The sequence below is a fragment of the Drosophila tropicalis genome, unplaced genomic scaffold (assembly GCF_018151085.1).
Source record: "Drosophila tropicalis isolate 14030-0801.00 unplaced genomic scaffold, ASM1815108v1 contig_859, whole genome shotgun sequence".
NCBI classification, from domain to species: domain Eukaryota; kingdom Metazoa; phylum Arthropoda; class Insecta; order Diptera; family Drosophilidae; genus Drosophila; species Drosophila tropicalis.
This window is the reverse complement of record NW_027173353.1, coordinates 8,959,913-8,981,001: the sequence shown is the minus strand read 5'-3', so window position 1 is coordinate 8,981,001 and position 21,089 is coordinate 8,959,913. Positions and strand designations below refer to the sequence as shown.

Here is a 21,089-nt window from a genome sequence, read left to right as displayed (position 1 = left end):
CAATTGTAATTTGAATTACGGCCTGAGAATACTAAAATTTCTAAATGGCATCTCTAATTTCCAACTGTATGTCATTTATCGTTTCTTTTAAACACAACGATGTATATACGTATACATACATACATATCTATGTACATTATACATATGTAGGTATATCAAATAACTTAATGCCAAACACTTTGATTTACTCTAGAGTTTAAATAACATTTTTAATCTCACATGAAAAGCACACACATAAATACTTAATAGAAGATTCTTTCTTACCTTTCTCTACTCTTTCTCTCTCTCTGTTTATCTCTGTCTTTTGTATGTGTGTGTATGTCATAAATCTACTTCAATAAGATATTTAAATTGCCATTTTTATTTTATTTCTTATTTTATATTTGTGTACACTTGGCGAAATGAATAGCTCAACAAGGTGCAGCTCAATAAATTGTGTACTGATTGAAGGTGGTTTTCCTTTTAACTTAAAGATTATCCAGATAAAGAATTTGAGATCTATTTAAATTTTAGAATTCTTAATTCTTCTGACTATCTTTAAGACCAAAAACTGGGGTTTCTTATGTTGTCTCAAGTTTTTCTTTCCCTTAACTTACGTAGCTAATGTAATTCATGTAAAAAATGTTGTGTTTTTTAAAGATTGAATTTCAATGAAAGATTTCTAAGAATTTCAACTGCATCTTAAATCGGAGTTGAAATTTCTTTTGATATTTTGTTGTTGTCCTTTTCGCAAAGTGTAAAAGTTTTATATAAACTTTTTTCTTCTTCATTTGAATGATGGAATATAATAAATTTAAGATATGGGACTGCAGTTGCATTTGAAATATTTCTTAACATTAGTTCTCAATGGCGCCACAATCATACGAATTGGATGTCACGTGTGTGTGCGTAGGTTGTGTGGTGTGTTATTAATGAAACGTTTTGGACTATTCCACACTGACTTAGCGGACTTTACTTGCCACATTGGGGGGATTTTATGGGGATTTGCACGAATTGAGTGACGACGATGGCCTCCATCTGCCTGCAGTTTCCTTTCATACTTGCCCTCTATTTCTTCCTTTTTCCTTTCCTTCCTTACAAGGCCAGCAACTATTATCAGTGACTTGGTTTTCCTATTTCCAACAACTACTACCGATTTCAATAAGGGGCAATTTGTTGGAGAGAGAACCAGAAAACCCCCAAAGAGATGGAAATTTATTGAACGGCATTCATATGCTTCGCATTATTAATATCGATTAGGGGGCGGAAAAAGGGCGTGACATCAGCCAGCTAGTGCTTATAGTTGGCACATCTTGAAGTTGTTTTCTTTTTTTTTTTTTTTTGCTTTTCCTTTCCCTCTCCATATCTCTCTAGACTTGCGGTTGGCATGGCCATCAACCCAAGATTGAGATTGGAGGAGACACATAACCAAAGAAGAACCAACCACAATATATACCCCGAGTAGCACCCTATTGCAGGCCCAGTAACCACAGTGGGGGCAGGGCCCTCTACTGGTTGATAAAAATAACAATGGGCTCACAACAAGGCAATGTATAGTTTTTCTTTTTTTATTTTTCGCTTATGAACACTTCCTCAACAAAGATAAGAATGGGAACTAAAGGATAGTCCCGAAATGACTGACCAATTGTATAATAATTTCATATATACAAACTTGTATGGATGTTTCATGAAAAACAATTTGGCCAAAGAAAAAACATAATTTAGGGAAATGAAAGACGTGACTTCGTTGCAATTCGCATATCGCAACGCTCTGCAATGTTCATCATAAAGGGAGAAAAATTGATTTTTCTATAAAAAATCAAGAAAAGAAAAGAACGAATGAAAACTGGTACACACACACACACAAAAACTCGTACACGACACATACACACACACACACACATGGAGAAGGAGAGAGAAACAGAAACGCTTCCAGGCAACTGCAGAAGCTGAAAGCCAAATAAGTAGGCCACACTAGCTGTAGTAGAAAACAACTTTAACTAAACCCCATTTTTTCCCCTTACCGTTATTGCACTCTTTTTGAATTGTACTTCACTTAAAGATGCTGAAATTGCCACTGAGACAGATTGGCTGCTAACTATTTAGTTGAGTTATGGCGTAATAATAAGAGAGTATTCTTATATAAAACACGCTTTACTTGCCTTTGCGTTTACCAGGAAGGTAAGGAACTCTACTGTCGATTCAATTAGAAAGCACTGCCCATCACAAAGTTAATATTTTCAAATTATAAGGCATATTTGTTGGTCGTCGCTTAGTCTAAAAGCAAATACTTATTAGTTTAATGCTTAAAAATTGCCGCATTGATCCTTAAGCATTGTCAAATCATTAACTTGCTCCACTTCGAACTCACAATGGAACTTAAGGTAGGGCCTGTTCTTTGAAACTATGACAATAACTCCTCATATATATTAGGAGACTAAAATAATCTATTGTCTATCATTAGCCTGACTTTGTAAGTATTTAGAAGTTTATAGTTGAATCCAAGTTACTTCTTGAGCAGTGAATTTATAGACGGTAAGATCGAAACAATATAATCTCACAATAATCGTTGAATCTGAAAAGTTGTCATTGTTCACTTTTAATTGAAATTTTTAACCCAATAACGTTCTTGTAATCATAGAATAATCATTAATGAATCGTTAGTGAATCATTCAAATATCAGAAATAAATCATAAATGAATCATTAAGGAATCATTATGACATAATAAAAGGACTGCTTAATGAATCAGTGATGAATCATTAATAAATCATAAAGGAATTAATAGTAAATCAGTAACAAAGTATATAGAAATCGTCAAGGAATCACAAAGGAATCATAATGGAATCATTATTTAATCCTTAATGAATCATTAAAGAATCGTAAAATAGATCATAATGACTCGTGAAGGACTCATTAGTTAATCATTAAGTATTCATAATTGAGTCAGATATAAACCATTTTAGGAGTTGTAACGAATAAATTTCTTACAATTACAATTCATATGTCTGGGTATCGTTTGATATCTGTAAAATCATTTTGCCAAAATAAAAAATGGGTAATGGAATAACAAAGTTGCAACAAGCGACAAAAACAATTGCGAAAAGGTAAGCTGATTATGTAACTCACACAAATAAAGCCACCCACGTGTCTCTGTTTATGTATGTCTGTCTGTGTGTGTGTGTGTGTGTGCCTGTAGCTGGCAGATAGCATTAACAAACGGAACATGCTGACGCCATTTTGTTTTGAAACTTTTCAACAGATCCTTTTCAAGAGTTTTTATTAGTGATTTCCGTAGAAAACAAGCTAAAATATGCGCATTAGTTGCCATACACTTTTTACTCAATGTATAATTGTGCATGTGTGTGTGTGTGTATTTTTGCCTTCTTCCACCTGTCGTTTTTCTATGGCAGCTGCAACTTATGGCGTTATGCATTGATAACTTTTTGATGGAAATTGCAAATATTTCAACAATTTTTAAGAGACGAATTGTTTGTAATATATTATCATATGCGACATTTGAGCTTCAATACTTGCTCTCTAATAGCAGATGAAAAGGACATTCCTTTGACAATTAATATGCCAAGTACAGATTGGACATCAAAGCATTCTTCCAAATATAGGCAAAAGTTCACGTGCATCGCATTTCAGTGTGGCCTGCTAACGAAACAGTAGCCTGCCATGGCATTTGAATAATGCACGTGCAAAGGTTTCGCTTTCGGTTTTTGGTTTTGATTTCGATTGTATGTGTGTATCGGGGTCTAGGGTTTGGGGTCTGTGCCGGGCTAACAATTCATTATCGATTACAATACGATGCCCAACGATGTGCAGAGGGCATTGAATAAGAATTGAAAATTGATGGAAAATTTTTTGTGCAAAAATCAATTGTGCTTGCCAGGATTGAACCTTTGGCTTGCAGAACAATACGTTTTCCACTGCTAGGAATTCAATAACAAAGAAAGAAAGAAAGGAAATCAACCATTGGGGACTATTAAAGCCTAGAATGGGACAACAAAAACAATGAAATTACAAATCAATGATTGCTTCTCTTTGTTATTACAGTTCTTTTGCTTTGTTTTGTTGTTTAACTTTCATATGTATATACATACATACAAATATGTACATAATATATGTACATATGTAGTATATAGTATATATACGGATAAATGTAATTGTCATTGTCGCACTTGCCAGTCAGGCTAAAGCCATAATATGAGACAGCCTTTTCACCACCATATCCACACACACACTCTATAACATACGAATATAAGTCAAACCCGCGACCCTCCCAACCGCTCTGTCAACAGCTCAACATATCAATCATACGCAGTGTGGTGCGTGTTTTGTGCGTGCCTTGGCTGCCAGTTAATGGCTAGATTCGGTTAGCTGTATGGTGTACCGTCGCCGTTGCCTTATAAATAATGTAGCCTGCATATTAGTGAAATATAACAACAAAGTGCCACCCAGCCAGATGCCACTCTCGGACACGTTTCACAAAAGACCAGCAGAAAAGAAACCCTTAAAGTAACAACAAGGAGAATGGGAAAAAATAAAAAAAAAAAAAACGGAAAGTGTCATTAGTGAATTATTTAAATTTCAACATCGCCCATGGTATACAAATATATACATACATATGTAGCATAATTGAGGCAACGGTTTAGAGCTTCTTCTTTCACAGCCTTCTTCGTTGCACCCCCTACACTTCCCACTATTTGTATTTTGTTGGGCCTAATGCCTGATGAAAGTTAAGCAGATGGAACAATAACAACATCAAAAAGGAAATGAATGCTGACAAAGTTTTGTTAACTTGATTAATGTAAATGAACTTGCACCAACAATAAGACAAGTTTCAAGATATTCCAGAAATCACCGTTGCATATCGCATGAAGGAGGTCCAGCGAGCTGGCTGTTATACTTAGATAACTTACCTGAGATTCTCGATACGTGGCCTTCGGCACTGTGGACGATTGCGCCGATGACTGCGATCCTTTTTACAGCGACAATCGCAATGCATAATGCACAGGGCAATGGATGAGATGACGGTTATCACAAAGGGCACCGCAAAGAAATGAATTATCATGGCCACTTGATCATCATGATTGTATGAGGTTAGCACAACGGTTTTATTTTTGCGCGAATAATAACACGGATAGATGGCACCTTCGTTGCCATAGTAGGCATTAAAATTTTTACATGTCACCGTGGGTGGATAGCCGCAACCCTTGATATTGACAAGTAATGTTGCCTCACTGGATTGTTCACAATCGGCCGTGTAGTTCGCATAATCGGTCATATTCTCTGGTATGGTTATATTTTGTTCAATAAACGTCACATAGATATGAACACAACGGTATAGATCGGATGTACAACCCTCGCGGCATGAACTCCACGAGCAATTGAATATACCAACAAGATCTTCCCGGCGCGTTGTTGTGCACAATGTTGGATTTTCGATAAAATCGTGGCTTAGCGTCGATATGGCCGGATCCACATAGAGCGGGACTAAAAATAGCAACGATGCGCCGGCGGTCACCGAAAAGAAGGCCAGTGTCGAGGTGCCATAGAAACGCGCACGTTCCCGCCACGAACGAAAGCGCCGATTGCCATTTTTCTTTTTTGGAGCCAGTTCTCGGATTTTACGTAACCGTAGCTCTTGTTGTTGCTGCTCGAGTAGTAATTCCGAACTGCCACTCCTCATATTATTGTCGGTGCACACAGGGCGCTGATGTTGCTGATTGTTGCTGCTGCTGCTGCTGCTGCTGCTGTTTTCGTTGCTGTTGCTGTTGTTGGTGGTGATTGTTGCTGTTTTTGTTGTTGTTGTTGGTGTTGTTGGTGTTGTGGCTGCTGCTGGCGTTGACTTCGCAGCAGCAGCTGCAACGGCAGCGACGTCTTAGTCGACGTCGTGGTTGTTGTCGTTGTCGATGTTAATGTTGTTGCTGCTGTAGTTGTTGTTGCTTTAGTTGTTGCCACTACGACCACCCGTTATAGAGTGAAAGACAAGCAGCCTGCGGCTGATAGTAGCTAAACACTTCTCCCTTCTGGCAATTGTCGTTGCACTATGCACCGAAAAAAAATAAAAAGCGAGGGAGAGCCAACTGCAGTCTGCGTTGATAGTGACAGTGACAGCGGCAGTGGCAGTGGCAGAGACAGAGACAGAGGCAGCGTACCGAAACAGTGGCAGAGAAACTTGCGAGTTAGTGAGTAAAGGATGCCCTGCTGGCTTGTTGGCTGCCTACCGCAACATTAAAGAATGAGAATGAAATTGAGGTTATGTACACACGCTTCGGCGCAGTGAGCTAATATGAATGGCAATGATACTAATGACAATGAAAACTGCCAGCGAGAGAGCCAGAGAGCGCTTGACAGTGACCGGAACAGCTGTTTGACAATCCAAGGGACAGCGAGAGCAATAGTGATAGAGAGAGGAGAGACACAATAGTCAGTCGTCGGCGGCGAATGATAGCAGCAAGAGGAAGAAGCACCACCTCACTGGCTTCTTGTTCATTGATATTAGTCAATTTATTTGAATTGTTGTATTTGCACTTTGTTAATATTTTTTGCATTATAATGCACACAAACACTTAAATTGTAGAGCTGAAACACTGCAAAAAAACAAATCAAGAATAAAGAGATGAGAATAACAACAACCACAACAACAATTAAACAACAATTTGGCAAAACAAAAATCAATGTGAGCACAAGGTGAGGGTGGACGTTCAGTGAACAGCTGTTGATGTAGGTTAGTTTGAGAGCAAACGAGAAATCCAGCAGTAGAGAGACATGGAGCATAGTAGCAGTCCAAACGCAGGCAGCCAGAGAGAGATGGAGAGCCAAAGAGAGCGAACGAGTAAAAGCCAGCTATGGCGGAGAGAGCAGGAATCTTGCTGTCGGCGTCGACTTTGGCGTCAAAGTCAACGTCAACGCACACTTTGCTGGTGTCGCCCTAGTGACTGGATAACCTTTTGTGTTTTGTGGGCGGAATTATTTATGCTACCCACTGTTTGTAGTTGTTGTCATCGTCGTTGTTGTTGTTGCTGCTGAAATTGTCTGTTCTATTCTATTCGGCTCTGTTCTGTTCTGTTCTGTTCTGCTCTGGCATTTGATTATTTTTCAATTTTATTTGCATTTTTCCAGACTAGTCCTCGGCACACTCACGAGTACAAGAACATAGAAGACGATAGGCTTGATTTATTGTAGGAAAAAAAAAACTTCTCTAAACATGATAATGCTGATGATGCCTTTTAGTCTAGCCACCCTCTACACCCTGCCAGTATCTCTATATACATCTCTCACTTTTATAACTGATGCATAGAAGTATTTTTGTTTTTGTTTCTGGTCTTTATATTTCTCCTTCGTATGCTAATGTTCACTGGCTGGCTGGTAGCTTTTTGCAGCCTTTTGGCTTGGCATTTTTTATTTAGTTTTTTCTTTTTTGATTCTGTCATTTTCCATTCTGTTTGCCTAACCTGGACACTTTTCTGGCGCTGCATGACATCCATTCACCTTGATATTCTATTTGTTGTTGGCCATAGCTTCGCGTGACTCTAAACGTTGGTCACTTTTGGACATTAGCAGCGCACCGTTTTTCTCTATTTTATTGCTGTTTCCATTTCTGTTTCTGTCCTCTTTTGTTTTTGCTATATAGCGGGAGTTGCACGCATTTCACAATTTTCACATTTACACAGACATCTGCGTATATACATACATACATATGTATATATGTATATATATATGTATATAGCTAGGGGTCAGCAAATAGGTGAGTGTAGCAATTTTCCATGTATTTGGTATGATTTCACTTTTATGCTATGTAAGTACTTACGTACGTACTTTATATAAGTAGCCATCTAACTTGTCGTATGAGTAATATAAGAATAAGCAACTACAAAAATCTATAGCATACTTTTCAGATGAGTTTATTTGCTCTAGAATTTAATTGTTTTCACACTTTCTCCAGTTGTTTTGAAAATTGACAAGTAATCCTAACAATAAAATCATTCTAGAAATCGATGGTCTCTTCAATTTGTTTGCATATTTATCTCATTGTTTATATACACATGTACATACATGTATACGTGTGTATATGTACTTATGTACATATATACAGTTCTATATATTCAGCTGTCGCCCACGCCACGCCTTTTACTCTGCGAGTAGCGTGCGAATGTTTGCTCAAAAGCAAAATGGAAAAGTAGTAAAACAAAAAAAAAAAACTGAAAAGAAATGGGGAAAAAAAAAACTAGCCAAAACAATATGTAAAACTCTAAGCACAAGTGTCTAACTTTTGACAAGGCTCCGTCTCTGCTGTCTACTCGATTGAAGTTGCATTGATAATGTTTTTACTAGTGCAATTGTTGTTGTCGTTCTGTTGTTGATATAATTGTTAATAGCTGTACAAATTTTGTTGTGCAATGTTTCACTCTTTGGGTTTTTGTTGATATATCTCCATCCATTGCTGAATACGTCGCCGATTACAGCACAAGATATTTTCTTTTTGCCATAGAATTGAAATTTGCTGCCGCTGCCCGCTTTGGGCTCTGGCTTTGGCGTTGCCTTTGCCTTTTGCTTGCCCGCACACACTCACATAGAACCCACATACACGCGCGCTAACACACATTCACAAACACACACACACACACGGACGCACTCACGCACGCAGACACACAAACACAAACACACACTGACAGGACAGGACAGACAGAATCGACACGTGTAGCGCGCGCGCTTTTATTTTTATGGTTTTCTTTTTTTTTTTTGTTCTTCGGGCCTGTCGTGCCTCTCGGAGTGTTTGTCCAAAACTGATGCGACCAACGGCAACGAATCAACCGACAAGCAGCAACATTCTCCACTCGGTTCAAGTCTCTCGTATTTTGTGGGGGTGGTGGCCGTGGCAGTGGCAGCTGCCGCGACGCCGGCATCGACGGAGACGCAGGCAGCGCTGTCCATTTTGACTTTGGATGCGAGCTTCGGCGAAGTAACGGCGAACATCATCAAGGATTCGCATATGCGCGCTCTCTGTCCCACACACTCTCTCACTTTCGTTCTCTCTGCCATATTTTCTCTAGTTTCCCTATTGAAAAAGCAAACAGGATACGCGGGTTTTGTTGCCACAATAAATCCGGACTGCTTGCTTTTCTTTTTAGCTGTTCTGGTTGATTCTTGTTACTACTACTATGGACAAAAAATAACGTATACGCATAGGTAACTGACATTATAAAATAAACTTAAGAATTCAATAACAGCAATGGCGAAGGGTGAAAGAGAAAACCAACGAATACAAGATACACAGGAGAAGATACTGCCGAGACACAAACCATCGGAGCTACGATCAAAGCCTTCGATTTACGGTCAAGCATAATTATGGCCGTCGCATGAAAGCTTAGGGAGACGGAGATTGAGTGCATATTCCCAAACAAAAAGGGCAGTGGCATAGGCCACTCAATGCATAGGCATAGAGCACAAAATGGGAGAGACTATAAGAGAAACCGGTGGCCAAAGCAGGTGCTCTCTGCTTGCACGACGCATGCGACCCGAACGAACGTCGACAAACCATCGGAGCTACGATCAAAGCCTTCGATTTACGGTCAAGCATAATTATGGCCGTCGCATGAAAGCTTAGGGAGACGGAGATTGAGTGCATATTCCCAAACAAAAAGGGCAGTGGCATAGGCCACTCAATGCATAGGCATAGAGCACAAAATGGGAGAGACTATAAGAGAAACCGGTGGCCAAAGCAGGTACTCTCTGCTTGCACGACGCATGCGACCCGAACGAACGTCGATCGTGACGTTCAATAGGCGTTTTTGTACTTCAATTCAACGCTCAGTACGAACAAGTAGCCCATATGACATTAGGCCCGGGCCTGTTACGAATGACCCTAAGTAAAGTTATTGTTACAACCTCTACAACTAATTACGAGCGAGGAAGGACAAGATCGCAGTTTTTATACCCGGAAGCGATGTTTCGGAACCGATAACGTGCCAAAGTCTGTTGTAGTCACTACATAGTATACGAAAAGGTTCATGCAGAGAAAAGTTAGTTGTACAAGTGGGAAGTATAAGCGGTGTGAAGTTGCGGGTCCTTCTAGATGGAACAGAAATGTTAATTTGGCTCAACAGCTCGGAAGAGTCAATCTCACCATTCAAAAGTTTGTAAAGCAAAGTTAAACCAAGCATTGTTCTACGATTAGTTAAAAAAGGAAGGTTAATTAACTGAAGTCGACTAGAATAAGATGGAAGTTGTACAGTTGGATCCCAGCGCAAGTCACGAAAGGCAAAGAGTAAAAACTGTTTTTGTACAGATTCTAATTTGTTTTGATAAAACTCATATTGAGGAGACCAAACACAAGATCCATATTCTAATATGGGGCGGACTAAAGAAGTAAAAAGTATTTTGGTAGTATATGTATCCTTGAACTCCTTCGACCAGCGCTTTATAAAGCCAAGAACACTTTTAGCCCTACTAACAGTAGTCGATATATGCTGATTAAAACTAAGTTTGTGGTCGATTAAGATCCCTAAATCTTTTACAACCAAAGAAGTATTATTAATTTTTTCTAACGGGAAATAATTTAAAAAGTAACTCGTTAATTGGGGAGAACCTCGATAAAAAGACATAACTTTGCACTTAGAACAGTTTAGAGATAACAAGTTAGTCCTACACCACCCCTGAAAAGCATTCAGGTCAGCTTGCAAGGTATGACATGAGAAAGAGTCTACGATGCGATTAGCGATTTTTGCATCATCGGGATACATAAGAACTCTGGCATTATGAGTTAATTAGATGAATTAGTAACCAAACAAATAAAAATGAGATATGTATTGGTATTCAAATATATACATAACTCACTCTAAGGTCCAGAAATAATAAGAAAGCGAGATATTGAGGGTGCACAAGGGTTAAAAGATAAAGAGAGCTAGAGTCTAAATTACAGACACACAACAGACTGCAGTATGAGCGCAAATAACGGCGACGAGTGAAACGAAAACGAAAAAAGTTAAAGAGCGCGAGCGCGGGAGCTAGAAATCACAAAAACAAAAACACTGCAACAAGAACTCACAGAAATTGCAAGACAACAACAAATGAGCGTTGCTTGTGATTTACAAGAAAGAAAAAAAAGGTGGGAAATAGAGAAAGAAAAGAAAAAAAAAACCAACAAAGGTTTTAACAGCAATATTATAATTATAATTTTCGATCGCGATGCCGATAAAACAAAATAAAAAAAAAAAACACGTCCGTCTTCCTCGAGAGCGTTGATGATTGTCTTGGCCAAGAAAGCCCAAAAGACGGGTGCGGGGGTGCAGCGTAAACTGTACGAAATAGAGTGTTGGATATGCTTATCAAGGGGGGAGGGATGACGAGAACACGATATGCGAGAGCGTCGTTGGACAGCTTGTGGCAGCATGAGGGGTATATAAAAGTGAAAGAGAAAGGGTTAAGCATTGGGAAAGCTTTCCAATTGTTGGATATATGTAGATTGTGTTACGATATAACTATGGTAATAATTATCACTTACTAAGATTGATCATGTTGACAGATTTAGACAATAGATTAGTTTAGTATAGAATAAGTATAGCAAATATATATACTGAATAAGTTCAAGTATACAAAAGCGCCACAAATGAAAATGAACGGATGCCGGATGCGGTGGATCCTCACACTACCAAAGTCACTCATCGAAGTCGGTCGTGTTTTTTGCGCTCTCGCTCAATTACTGTTTTTCTTTCTTTCGTGAAGTTAATTTATAATATTCATTTTAAATTAAATTACTTTCAAGTTTAAGTTAAATTTACATTTATATTAATATCAAAACTTTAACAAACGCACATATTATTGTAGCAGGCTTGCTCACTTGAGACGATAGTACTCATTCTCTCAGAGAGAGAACATGCTCATCTCTAAATGAGAGCGAAGTACGAGAGAGCGTCGAGTTAGTCTGGGTTGAACGAGCTTGTGAATCGGTCGTGCTAATGAGAATAAAAATCCTGTAATAAACTTACGCTTATAATAAATATATACATATATATAAACAATTAAAGCGAATTAGCCTTTTACAATATCAGAAGTGGTCCTAACCCTAAACCATGAGTAACGCAGTTCAACTATCCGATTTAACCCTCGACCAACTAAAGCAATGGCTAGCAACGTTAAACATGTCAACGAACGGCTCAAGAAATGAATTAGTGCTTCGCCTGTATAGTGTGCCAGTCGAAACACGTGGTCATGCACCACCTGGTTGGAACGAAAATGATAATTCAGAGCAGAATTTGGACGATATACAATTGATGCAGCCTAACCCAGACCAATTAAATGAAGCGTCAATTGGCGACGCAATTCCGAGAAGCGTACAGCAAGAAGCGGCGGACTGCAATTTCAACAACAACGATGTCGCGTTGGTACAACAATTGCTACAACAACTTCAATTGCTGATTCCTAGAATCGAGCATGGCCACGATTTGGGCAGATCTTTCCAGAATTTGGAAAACAATGGCAACGCCACTGGCAATGTTATCGATAACAGCAGCATTCCCATCAGTGGCAACGCCACAGTCGAAGCCACCAACCAATACTCTGGCAACTCAAACGGCGAATCGGTGGGTATAGCTTTTTCATTGGCGAAGGAAGTATTGATGGACTTCAACGGAGAGTCGTGCGCCAAAAAGTGGGTGGCTCAGCTTAAAAATATCGGTGAAGTGTATAACATTGGCAACACTCACTTACGGATGCTCTTCATTTGCAAGATGAAAGGCAAGGCACAATCATGGCTTCATTCGGAGGTTACACGTATTCGCGAGCCAGTATCAGTATTATGCGAACAGTTAATGGTAGCTTTTGGAGAGAAGATGTCCAAGTCACAAATGCGTCGTCATTTCGAACAGCGTAATTGGAAGTTTGGCGAAAAGTTCGCAGTTTATCTAGACGACAAACTAATGTTAGCCAATAACATTAACATCGATGAAGACGAGCTCCTTGATAAAGTTATCGAGGGTATACCTGACAAGGGATTACGCACTCAAGCACGGATCCAATGTTTCGCCAACCCTAAGCAGATGTTAGCTGCTTTCGCAGAGATACATCTAGAGGACATTCGACGCGCAACTAAAGATGAAAACGAAACTGTCAGAGCAAACAAGCTCCAAGAGATGCGCTGTCGTAGATGTAACATTAGAGGACACCTGGTGAAGGACTGCAACAGGCCGGATCGTGTACCAGGCTCTTGTTTCATCTGTGGATCCATGGAGCACTGGGCGGCCAAATGTCCAGATAGGAAGGGCAGCCGTGAAACTAATGGACTCAACCGTACGAACCAGAGCAGCAACAATTTTGTAAGAGAATTCATTATTCATTTTGTAGATTTGCCAAGTAATTCCTTTATTGCAGCGTGCCTCATAGATTCGGGGAGTCCAGTTTCCTTAATCAAGAAGAAACATTTACCTAATAATTCATATCTCTATTCTGTTGAACAATCTTATCAAGGGCTAAATGGAAGTCCGCTCATTACATTTGGAAAACTACTATGTTACGTTGTGAAGAATTCAATAAAGATTTACTTTTATTTACTCGTTATCCCAGACGAATCTATGAGTCGCGATGTAATTCTTGGAAGGGATTTTTTAACATCATGTAATCTTAAATTAGATTTAGATTCTTTTGAAAAAGTGCGTTAGTAACTAGTCAGAGCCACGACAACGTAAGAAAAGTTAATTTTAAAGAAATTGGAGTTTTGATGTCAGAACATATAGAAAATGAAATTGTTAATATAAGTGTAACGGGTAATACAGAAAACGAAAATGTTAATGCAAATGATAAAATTAATACAGAAAATGTTAATGCAGATAAGGAAATTGTTGAATACAATGTTATTGACAAAAGGACATGCATAGATAAAGAAATAACTTTAGAGTTTGAAAAGAATATAATCAAAGGTACAAATGAGGAAAAGTATAGTATTGAAAAAATTAAATTAAAGGAACCCCGTAGTGACTCTGAAGTAAATATGGAAGATAACTTTGAGAGGAGAATGTTAGAAATTTTTTACATCGACAATGAAAACCCAGAGCCAGAATACGTGATTGGTGAAAACATAGATTATAAAACGGCTCAGAGTTTTAATAAGCTAGTCAGGGATAGGTACGTGAATGCGCAAAGACCGGACAAACCAGATATCAGATCCGAAATGAAATTAAACCTAGAAAATTTCAAACCATTTAGTTACGCACCAAGACGGTTATCATATTCTGAAAAGGAAAAACTACAGAACTTGTTAGACGAATATATAAGGGAAGAAATTATTAGACCAAGCGATTCGGAGTATGCGTCTCCAGTAGTGTTAGTGAAAAAGAAAACAGGGGATATCAGATTATGCATAGATTTCCGAAAACCGAACAAGATGATTATCAAGGACAACTATCCGTTACCATTGATCGACGACCTTTTAGACAGATTAGTCAACAAACGTGTTTTTTCCAAATTAGATCTTAAAAATGGATATTTTCATGTATTCGTCGATAAAGAGTCAGTAAAATACACGTCTTTCATCACGCCGCTTGGTCAATACGAATTCCTAAGAATGCCAATGGGGATCAAGAATGCATCACATGTTTTTCAAAGGTTTATAAATCGAATTTTTGAAGACATGATCAGAAAAGGGCAGGTTCTAGTATACATGGATGATATAATGATAGCCAGTGCAAATACAACCGAGCACCTACAGACTCTAGAAGAAGTTTTTGATAGGTTAGTAAGAAACAAATTAAGACTACGAATGGACAAATGCGAGTTTTTCATGCCAAGTATAAAATACCTGGGATATAAGATAACAGAAAATAAAATATGCGCTGACGATAAAGGTTTGGATGCAGTAAAAAACTTTCCAGTGCCAGGCAATGTACACGCAGTGAAAAGTTTCTTAGGTTTGTGCTCCTACTTTAGAAGATTCATAAAAGACTTTTCCATAATCGCTAAACCTATGTACGACTTGCTGAAAAAAGACAAAGAATTTCAATTCGGAAAAGAGGAATTAGAATGCTTTCTCAACTTGAAGCAAAAACTATTGGAAGCACCAGTATTGGCGATATATGACCCCAGAGACGATACAGAGCTTCATTGTGATGCAAGCGCATTAGGTTTTGGGGCGGTCTTATTACAAAAGAAAGCGGATAAAAAACTACACCCAATATTTTATTTTTCGAAGAGGACAAGCGAGGTTGAGTCGAAGTATCACAGTTTTGAACTCGAAACGTTAGCGATTGTGTACTCCCTGCGCAGATTTAGGATTTATGTCCAAGGAAAGAAATTTAAAATTTTAACTGACTGCAATTCTCTGACTCTTACACTAAATAAGATAGAATTAAACCCTAGAATCGCGAGATGGGCCCTTGAACTCCAAGAGTACGACTACGAGTTAGCGCATAGATCAGGGAAGCAAATGCAGCACGTAGACGCGTTAAGCAGATGCACCAATATCATGGTAATAGAACCGAATAGCTTCGAGCACAACCTAGTTATTTGCCAAGCAAAAGACTTAGACCTGAAAAAAATAAAGGAAATGCTAGAAAAATCAGAACACAAACTGTTTGAAATGAGAAACGGGGTATTATACCGAAAGTCCAATGACAACAAAATATTGTTCTACGTTCCAAAGGAAATGGAAAATCACGTTTTATACAAATACCACGACGAATTAGGCCATGTAGGTAGAGACAAAATGTTGGACGCTATAGGCAAAAGTTATTGGTTTCCAAGTCTTAAGGATAAAGCAACGAGACACATAGAAAATTGTCTCAGATGCATAGCATTCTCACCTAAATGCGGCAAAGGCGATGGATTTCTTAACAGTATACCGAAAGGCGAGAAGCCTTTCGAGTTAATCCATATCGATCACTATGGACCAATAGAAGCCGGAAGGTCAAAAAAACACATACTTGCAGTAGTAGACGGTTTCACGAAATTCGTTAGGCTATATACAACAAAAACCACAAAAACAAAAGAAGCAATAGATGCTTTAAAAGAAGTTATAGCAGGCCGAAATGCATAATATCCGACAGAGGAAGTTGTTTTACTTCGTCTGAATTCGAATCCTTTTTGGGTGAACAAAAAGTGCAGCACGTTAAAATAGCAACGGGTTCCCCTCAGGCCAATGGGCAAGTAGAAAGAATAAACAGGAGTCTAGGACCTATGCTGGCAAAGTTGACAGATCCAGATAAGGGGAATTACTGGGATACGGTTGTCGAAAACGTAGAGTATGCGTTAAATAATACAATTCACAGAAGTATAAAACAGTACCCCAGTATAATGCTATTTGGCATAGAACAAAAAGGAGTAGTCACAGACGAACTGAAAGAAGAGATTAAAGAGTTAAGAAATACAGAAAATCAAATAAACCTTGAAATGATAAGAAAGAATGCAGCGTTAAACCAGCAAAAATCACAAGCATATAATGAAAGGTATTACAATAGTAAAAGAACAGTGCAAAAAGAATATAAAAAAGGGGATTATGTCATGGTTAAAAATTTCGACAGTACAACGGGAGTGTCTCGAAAATTAATACCAAAAAACAAAGGACCATATGTAGTAGATAAAGTCCTGAAAAACAACAGATTTTTACTGAAAGATGTTGAGGGATTTCAACTCTCCCGTAACCCTTATCAAGGAGTATGGTGTGGCCAAAATATTAAGCCCTGGTTAAGAACTTGAAATAGTTGACTTTAATGTAATCATAAACTTTTGTTTTAATAATTGATTTAAGATGTAAAGGAAAAATGTATGTAATAGTTTGTAAAATATAAACAACAACAAAAAATGTATAGCTCGTAAGATATGAAAAAAAAAAATGTATACCACCCAAGATCAGGAGATCTTATTTTGTCAGGACGGCCGAATTGTAGCAGGCTTGCTCACTTGAGACGATAGTACTCATTCTCTCAGAGAGAGAACATGCTCATCTCTAAATGAGAGCGAAGTACGAGAGAGCGTCGAGTTAGTCTGGGTTGAACGAGCTTGTGAATCGGTCGTGCTAATGAGAATAAAAATCCTGTAATAAACTTACGCTTATAATAAATATATACATATATATAAACAATTAAAGCGAATTAGCCTTTTACATTATTTTGTTGTGTTGGTGCTCTCTCTTCTTTTCTTTTCTCTTTTGATCGCGCTCGCGGCGGTTATCTTCGCGCACGTGGTAAGTTTTTGTTGTTATTTTTGCGAAAGAATGGCCTCCAATCATAGGTCTTAGTCATCAACAGAGTACCTACATACATACACACACACAGACACATCGCTACGTAAACTGTGGATAACAAATAATTTTTTTTTTTTTTTTGTTTCATAATCAAACATAAGCCAACCAATTCTTAGCCCCCCTTCCTTCTACTTATGTATGTATACCCCTCTTCACTCATCGAACTCGATCAACTATATTCTTTACCTTGCTTTGTATGCGCAGACTCCTACTACTCCCCTTTTGACACGCATAGCCCTCATTTCCTATTTGTCGCATATTGTCTCTGGTTGCTATGCAACGCTGCCCTTGCTCGTCTCTTCCATCTCAGACGCTCTTCAATCTCAGACGATTGTTGCCGCTTTGGTTTATATGTATGTATGTACATATGTATATAATGCGTAATATATGTATATGTACATACATATATATAATCGATTTGTTTATAATGACTCGCACGGTATACCACATTCTAAAACGGGTAAATGTTGAAAATAGGCTCGAATATAAAAGTTCTGGAGACAGACCACCTAACATAGCCATCTTTGGTCATATATCGTTCACTTAAGCACACGTGTGTATTGTTTCGTCAAGCATAGGCCAATGCCCGTTTCTGATTGGCCGCATGCCTACACTTATCTGCCTTCTCTCTCGTATACTCGCTTTTGCGTTTGCATGTTGCTAATGATCATTCTTCGCAACATGTTGCCAGCCCGAATCAGTGACTTTGCTTATGTTTTTTGGGTGTTGCTTCTTGTTTATATCTTTTTTGTTGTGTGGGACATTATTATAACATAATACATATGTTTTTTACAATAGCCATGTGCGTCCGTCGGTGCTATCTTAAGAGCTATTGGGATGAAACTTAGTCTTTGAGTTACTTAAAATCCAGTTAAGATAAAGTATGAAAATCATTAGGATCGGACCACTAATATTTTTTTCACTACAGTTTTTTCTTCTTCTTCCCTGTATTGTTTGTATCTTGATGAATTGAGTTGCAGAAAAAAAAATTTTGAACATGTAGAATTATTATTGCCAAAGATATTTTGATATTTTTCTATATCAAAAGCAACTAAACAAAATCCAGATTCGAATCCTAGGCTAATTTAAAGATGTAGTAATTCAATCTAAGCCGATATAGCGAAAAATAGTTTATTAAGACTCAAGCTGAAACATTGTTCATAACTTAATATATGGTTTCAATCGGGCTAGGATTCGGGTTTCCCTCTAGTCAGTTGGGTTTTAGTCAGGAGTGCACTGTTTAAATTATAATATTAATTTTAAATTAAATTACTTTCAAGTTTAAGTTAAACAATTTACATTCATATTAATATCAAAACTTTAACAAACGTACATATTATTTTGTTGCTGCGCTGGTTACTTTTTGAGATCTTGTACATACATATGAATGTATCATCGGTTGAGACGGGTGGCACGAATATTCAGCTGAAATGTGTACCGCACGCTGCGCATATACGCAATACGTAATTTCATCAGCATCAGCTGATTTTCATTCAAGGCTGCCTTTATTTAAGTGAATGAAGCACTGCTCTCTATTCTTTTGTTTTCTCTTTTGATCGCGCACGTGGCCGTTAACTTCGCGCAGGTGGCAAGTTTTTGTTGTTGTGTGTTTTAATTCAAAAAATATTCTCTTATTTTGTCTCTTCTTTTTCATTTTCCGTCTGTCCGTCTGTTGCAAATATAATTGCAATAATCCCAGCAAGATTAGTGAAGACTTTCTTTACTGTTGGCTGTGTGACAATGTATTGCACTTGAAATGTGCTGGTTATTCTTAAATAGTTTCCGAACCGTCCGGGCAAACATCCGTTCCCAGGAATATTGCCAATAAGTAGTTACAAGAGGAGCTAGTAAATGATGTTAAATGATTACAAATCAATCTTTCTTTTTTAATTAATCGTAGAGTAATGCTTGGTGCTATCCTGAGCTATAGAACCCCTTAAACCTAACTGAACCCCATAGACCTACTAGAAATTTTATTCCTCTATCCTTAAAACACTATTCCACCTACTAACTATTCCTTGCATTAACCTTTTCGAGTCCCATGCTCTGATTACAATCTTCTTTATCCCGTAATCAGATCAGAAGCATCTCTTTCTCTCTGAAACCCTCTATTTGATCACATTTAGCTCGTAATTAGCTGTAGTTAACCATATTATAATTGTTTGTCAGTTTTATTTGTATTTGTCCACGCGATCAAGCCGTCCGATATACGGCTGCGCTCCACGGTTGGTGGGCAGCTCTCTGCTTGGACTCGCGCGAAACAGTGTCGTATGGGCCACTTGTACGTACTTCGCATTATACCCATCAACGTCCAGACAATAAATATCACAATATCTAGGCGGTCCAGATGAACCCTATGCTAGCCCAGCGATTGCGGCTAGGTTGAATATACATACATATATGTACATATGTATATTGTAGCAATATTAGTATTAGTATTGACACATGTATCTTACTCTTCCCCCCCAGTGCAATATGTGTAGTCTTAAGTAATCCCTACTCTTTTCTTTGTTACAAATTGATTTTAAGGTATGTACATATATCTTACTCTTACATTTGTTATGCAGTGGTACAGTGCGAGAAGTGTGCTGTCTCACTTGTTGCAAAAATAACAGAGAATCAGATAAAATAATGTAAGCGGAACAGTTTTTAGGAAGACCTCATTGCGGCCTTCCATCCTTTTCTCTCCAATTCTTGATTTCTCTGCTCTGGTCGCCTGTCCTCTCTGGTTGCTAGGCGACGCTGCTTTTTCAAATGTCCTTCTCCATTTCGTTCGTTCTCCCAACTTTTGGGAATTGTTGCTCTTCTCCCAATGTATGGATATTTTATTTCATCCGAATAATATATTGATTTTCGTTGGTTTCGTTTTAGTTAATTCAAGTCAAAATTAACTAAATTCGTTTGTCTACGTCATCAATATATTATTCGCCTCGACAGGGCTTCCCCAAGACTCAATTCCCCCCTTCTTCGGCTTGCACATACCCCCCTTGCCCATCGAACTTGATCGACGATATTTGTTTGACTTGGTATGCACACAGCCCCCACTACCCCCCGTTCGACAAGCATAGCCATCGCTTTGGCTTTTTTCGTTTCTCTGCTTGTCGTCGGCCTCTCCCGAGATATGCATAATGTAGGTGTGCTGTGCCTGTATTGCTGGATTCCATATAATATTGCATAATTTCTCTCAATTCCACGTATCCCACGTATGCCCTACTGTGATTGGAGTACAGCAGCTCTCTCCGTCTGGTTCTTTCGCTCTCCGCCTCGCACGCATCTTCCCGCTGCACAGTTGTGATCCCCGTCCCACCATCAAATAAATCTTGTTTGCTTTTTTTATTCATTATTTTCTTAGTTTATGTTCTTTTTTTCAGCTGCTACTTTTTCCAACTTTCTGTGTTATTTGTGTTATTCTATTGTGTTGTCTCTGTACGCGTACACTACTGTATTGTTGTTATCTGTGTTGTCTTCGTAGTTTGGGGAAATGTGGACCAAAAGCCACAGAATAAAATATAAAGTTTTCGAAAAAAATGCTGATTGGTTTGCTCAAAATGAATTAATTAATTAAATCTGCAATCATCACCGTTACAGCAAAATTGAGGTCGTCCAAGACTAAGTCTTTTTAAGTGCTCAGAAAAAACTACGCGGCGACGGATTGCAGATATGGCAAAATTTTATGAATCCGCAGCTGATGATTTGTGAAATGCTTGTAGACAATCCTGCAAAGACGTGTGAAGCAATATCACTTATAACTGATGCAAATTTAACAAAACATCAGTATCTGCTTATTAGAAGCTTTGTTAATAATAAATTGGATATTAGCTTCTTACCCTGTTATGATAGTATTTTGAAGGAAAATAAGAAAAGCTATCC

General features: G+C 38.2%; 1 protein-coding gene across 1 annotated transcript in view; it reads right to left on the bottom strand.

Annotated features, from left to right (window-relative positions):
- Window positions 1-8,763, bottom strand: part of Teh1 (tipE homolog 1) — a 41,826-nt gene extending 33,063 nt beyond the window's left edge. The window contains exons 1-2 of the mRNA XM_068296588.1: window positions 8,260-8,763; window positions 4,906-6,579 (exon numbers count right to left, since the gene is read on the bottom strand). Of these exons, the coding sequence (XP_068152689.1) occupies window positions 4,906-5,675 (770 nt within the window). The 5' untranslated portion in view covers window positions 5,676-6,579; window positions 8,260-8,763. The remainder of the gene's footprint in view (window positions 1-4,905; window positions 6,580-8,259) is intronic.
- Window positions 8,764-21,089: the final 12,326 nt, after the last annotated feature.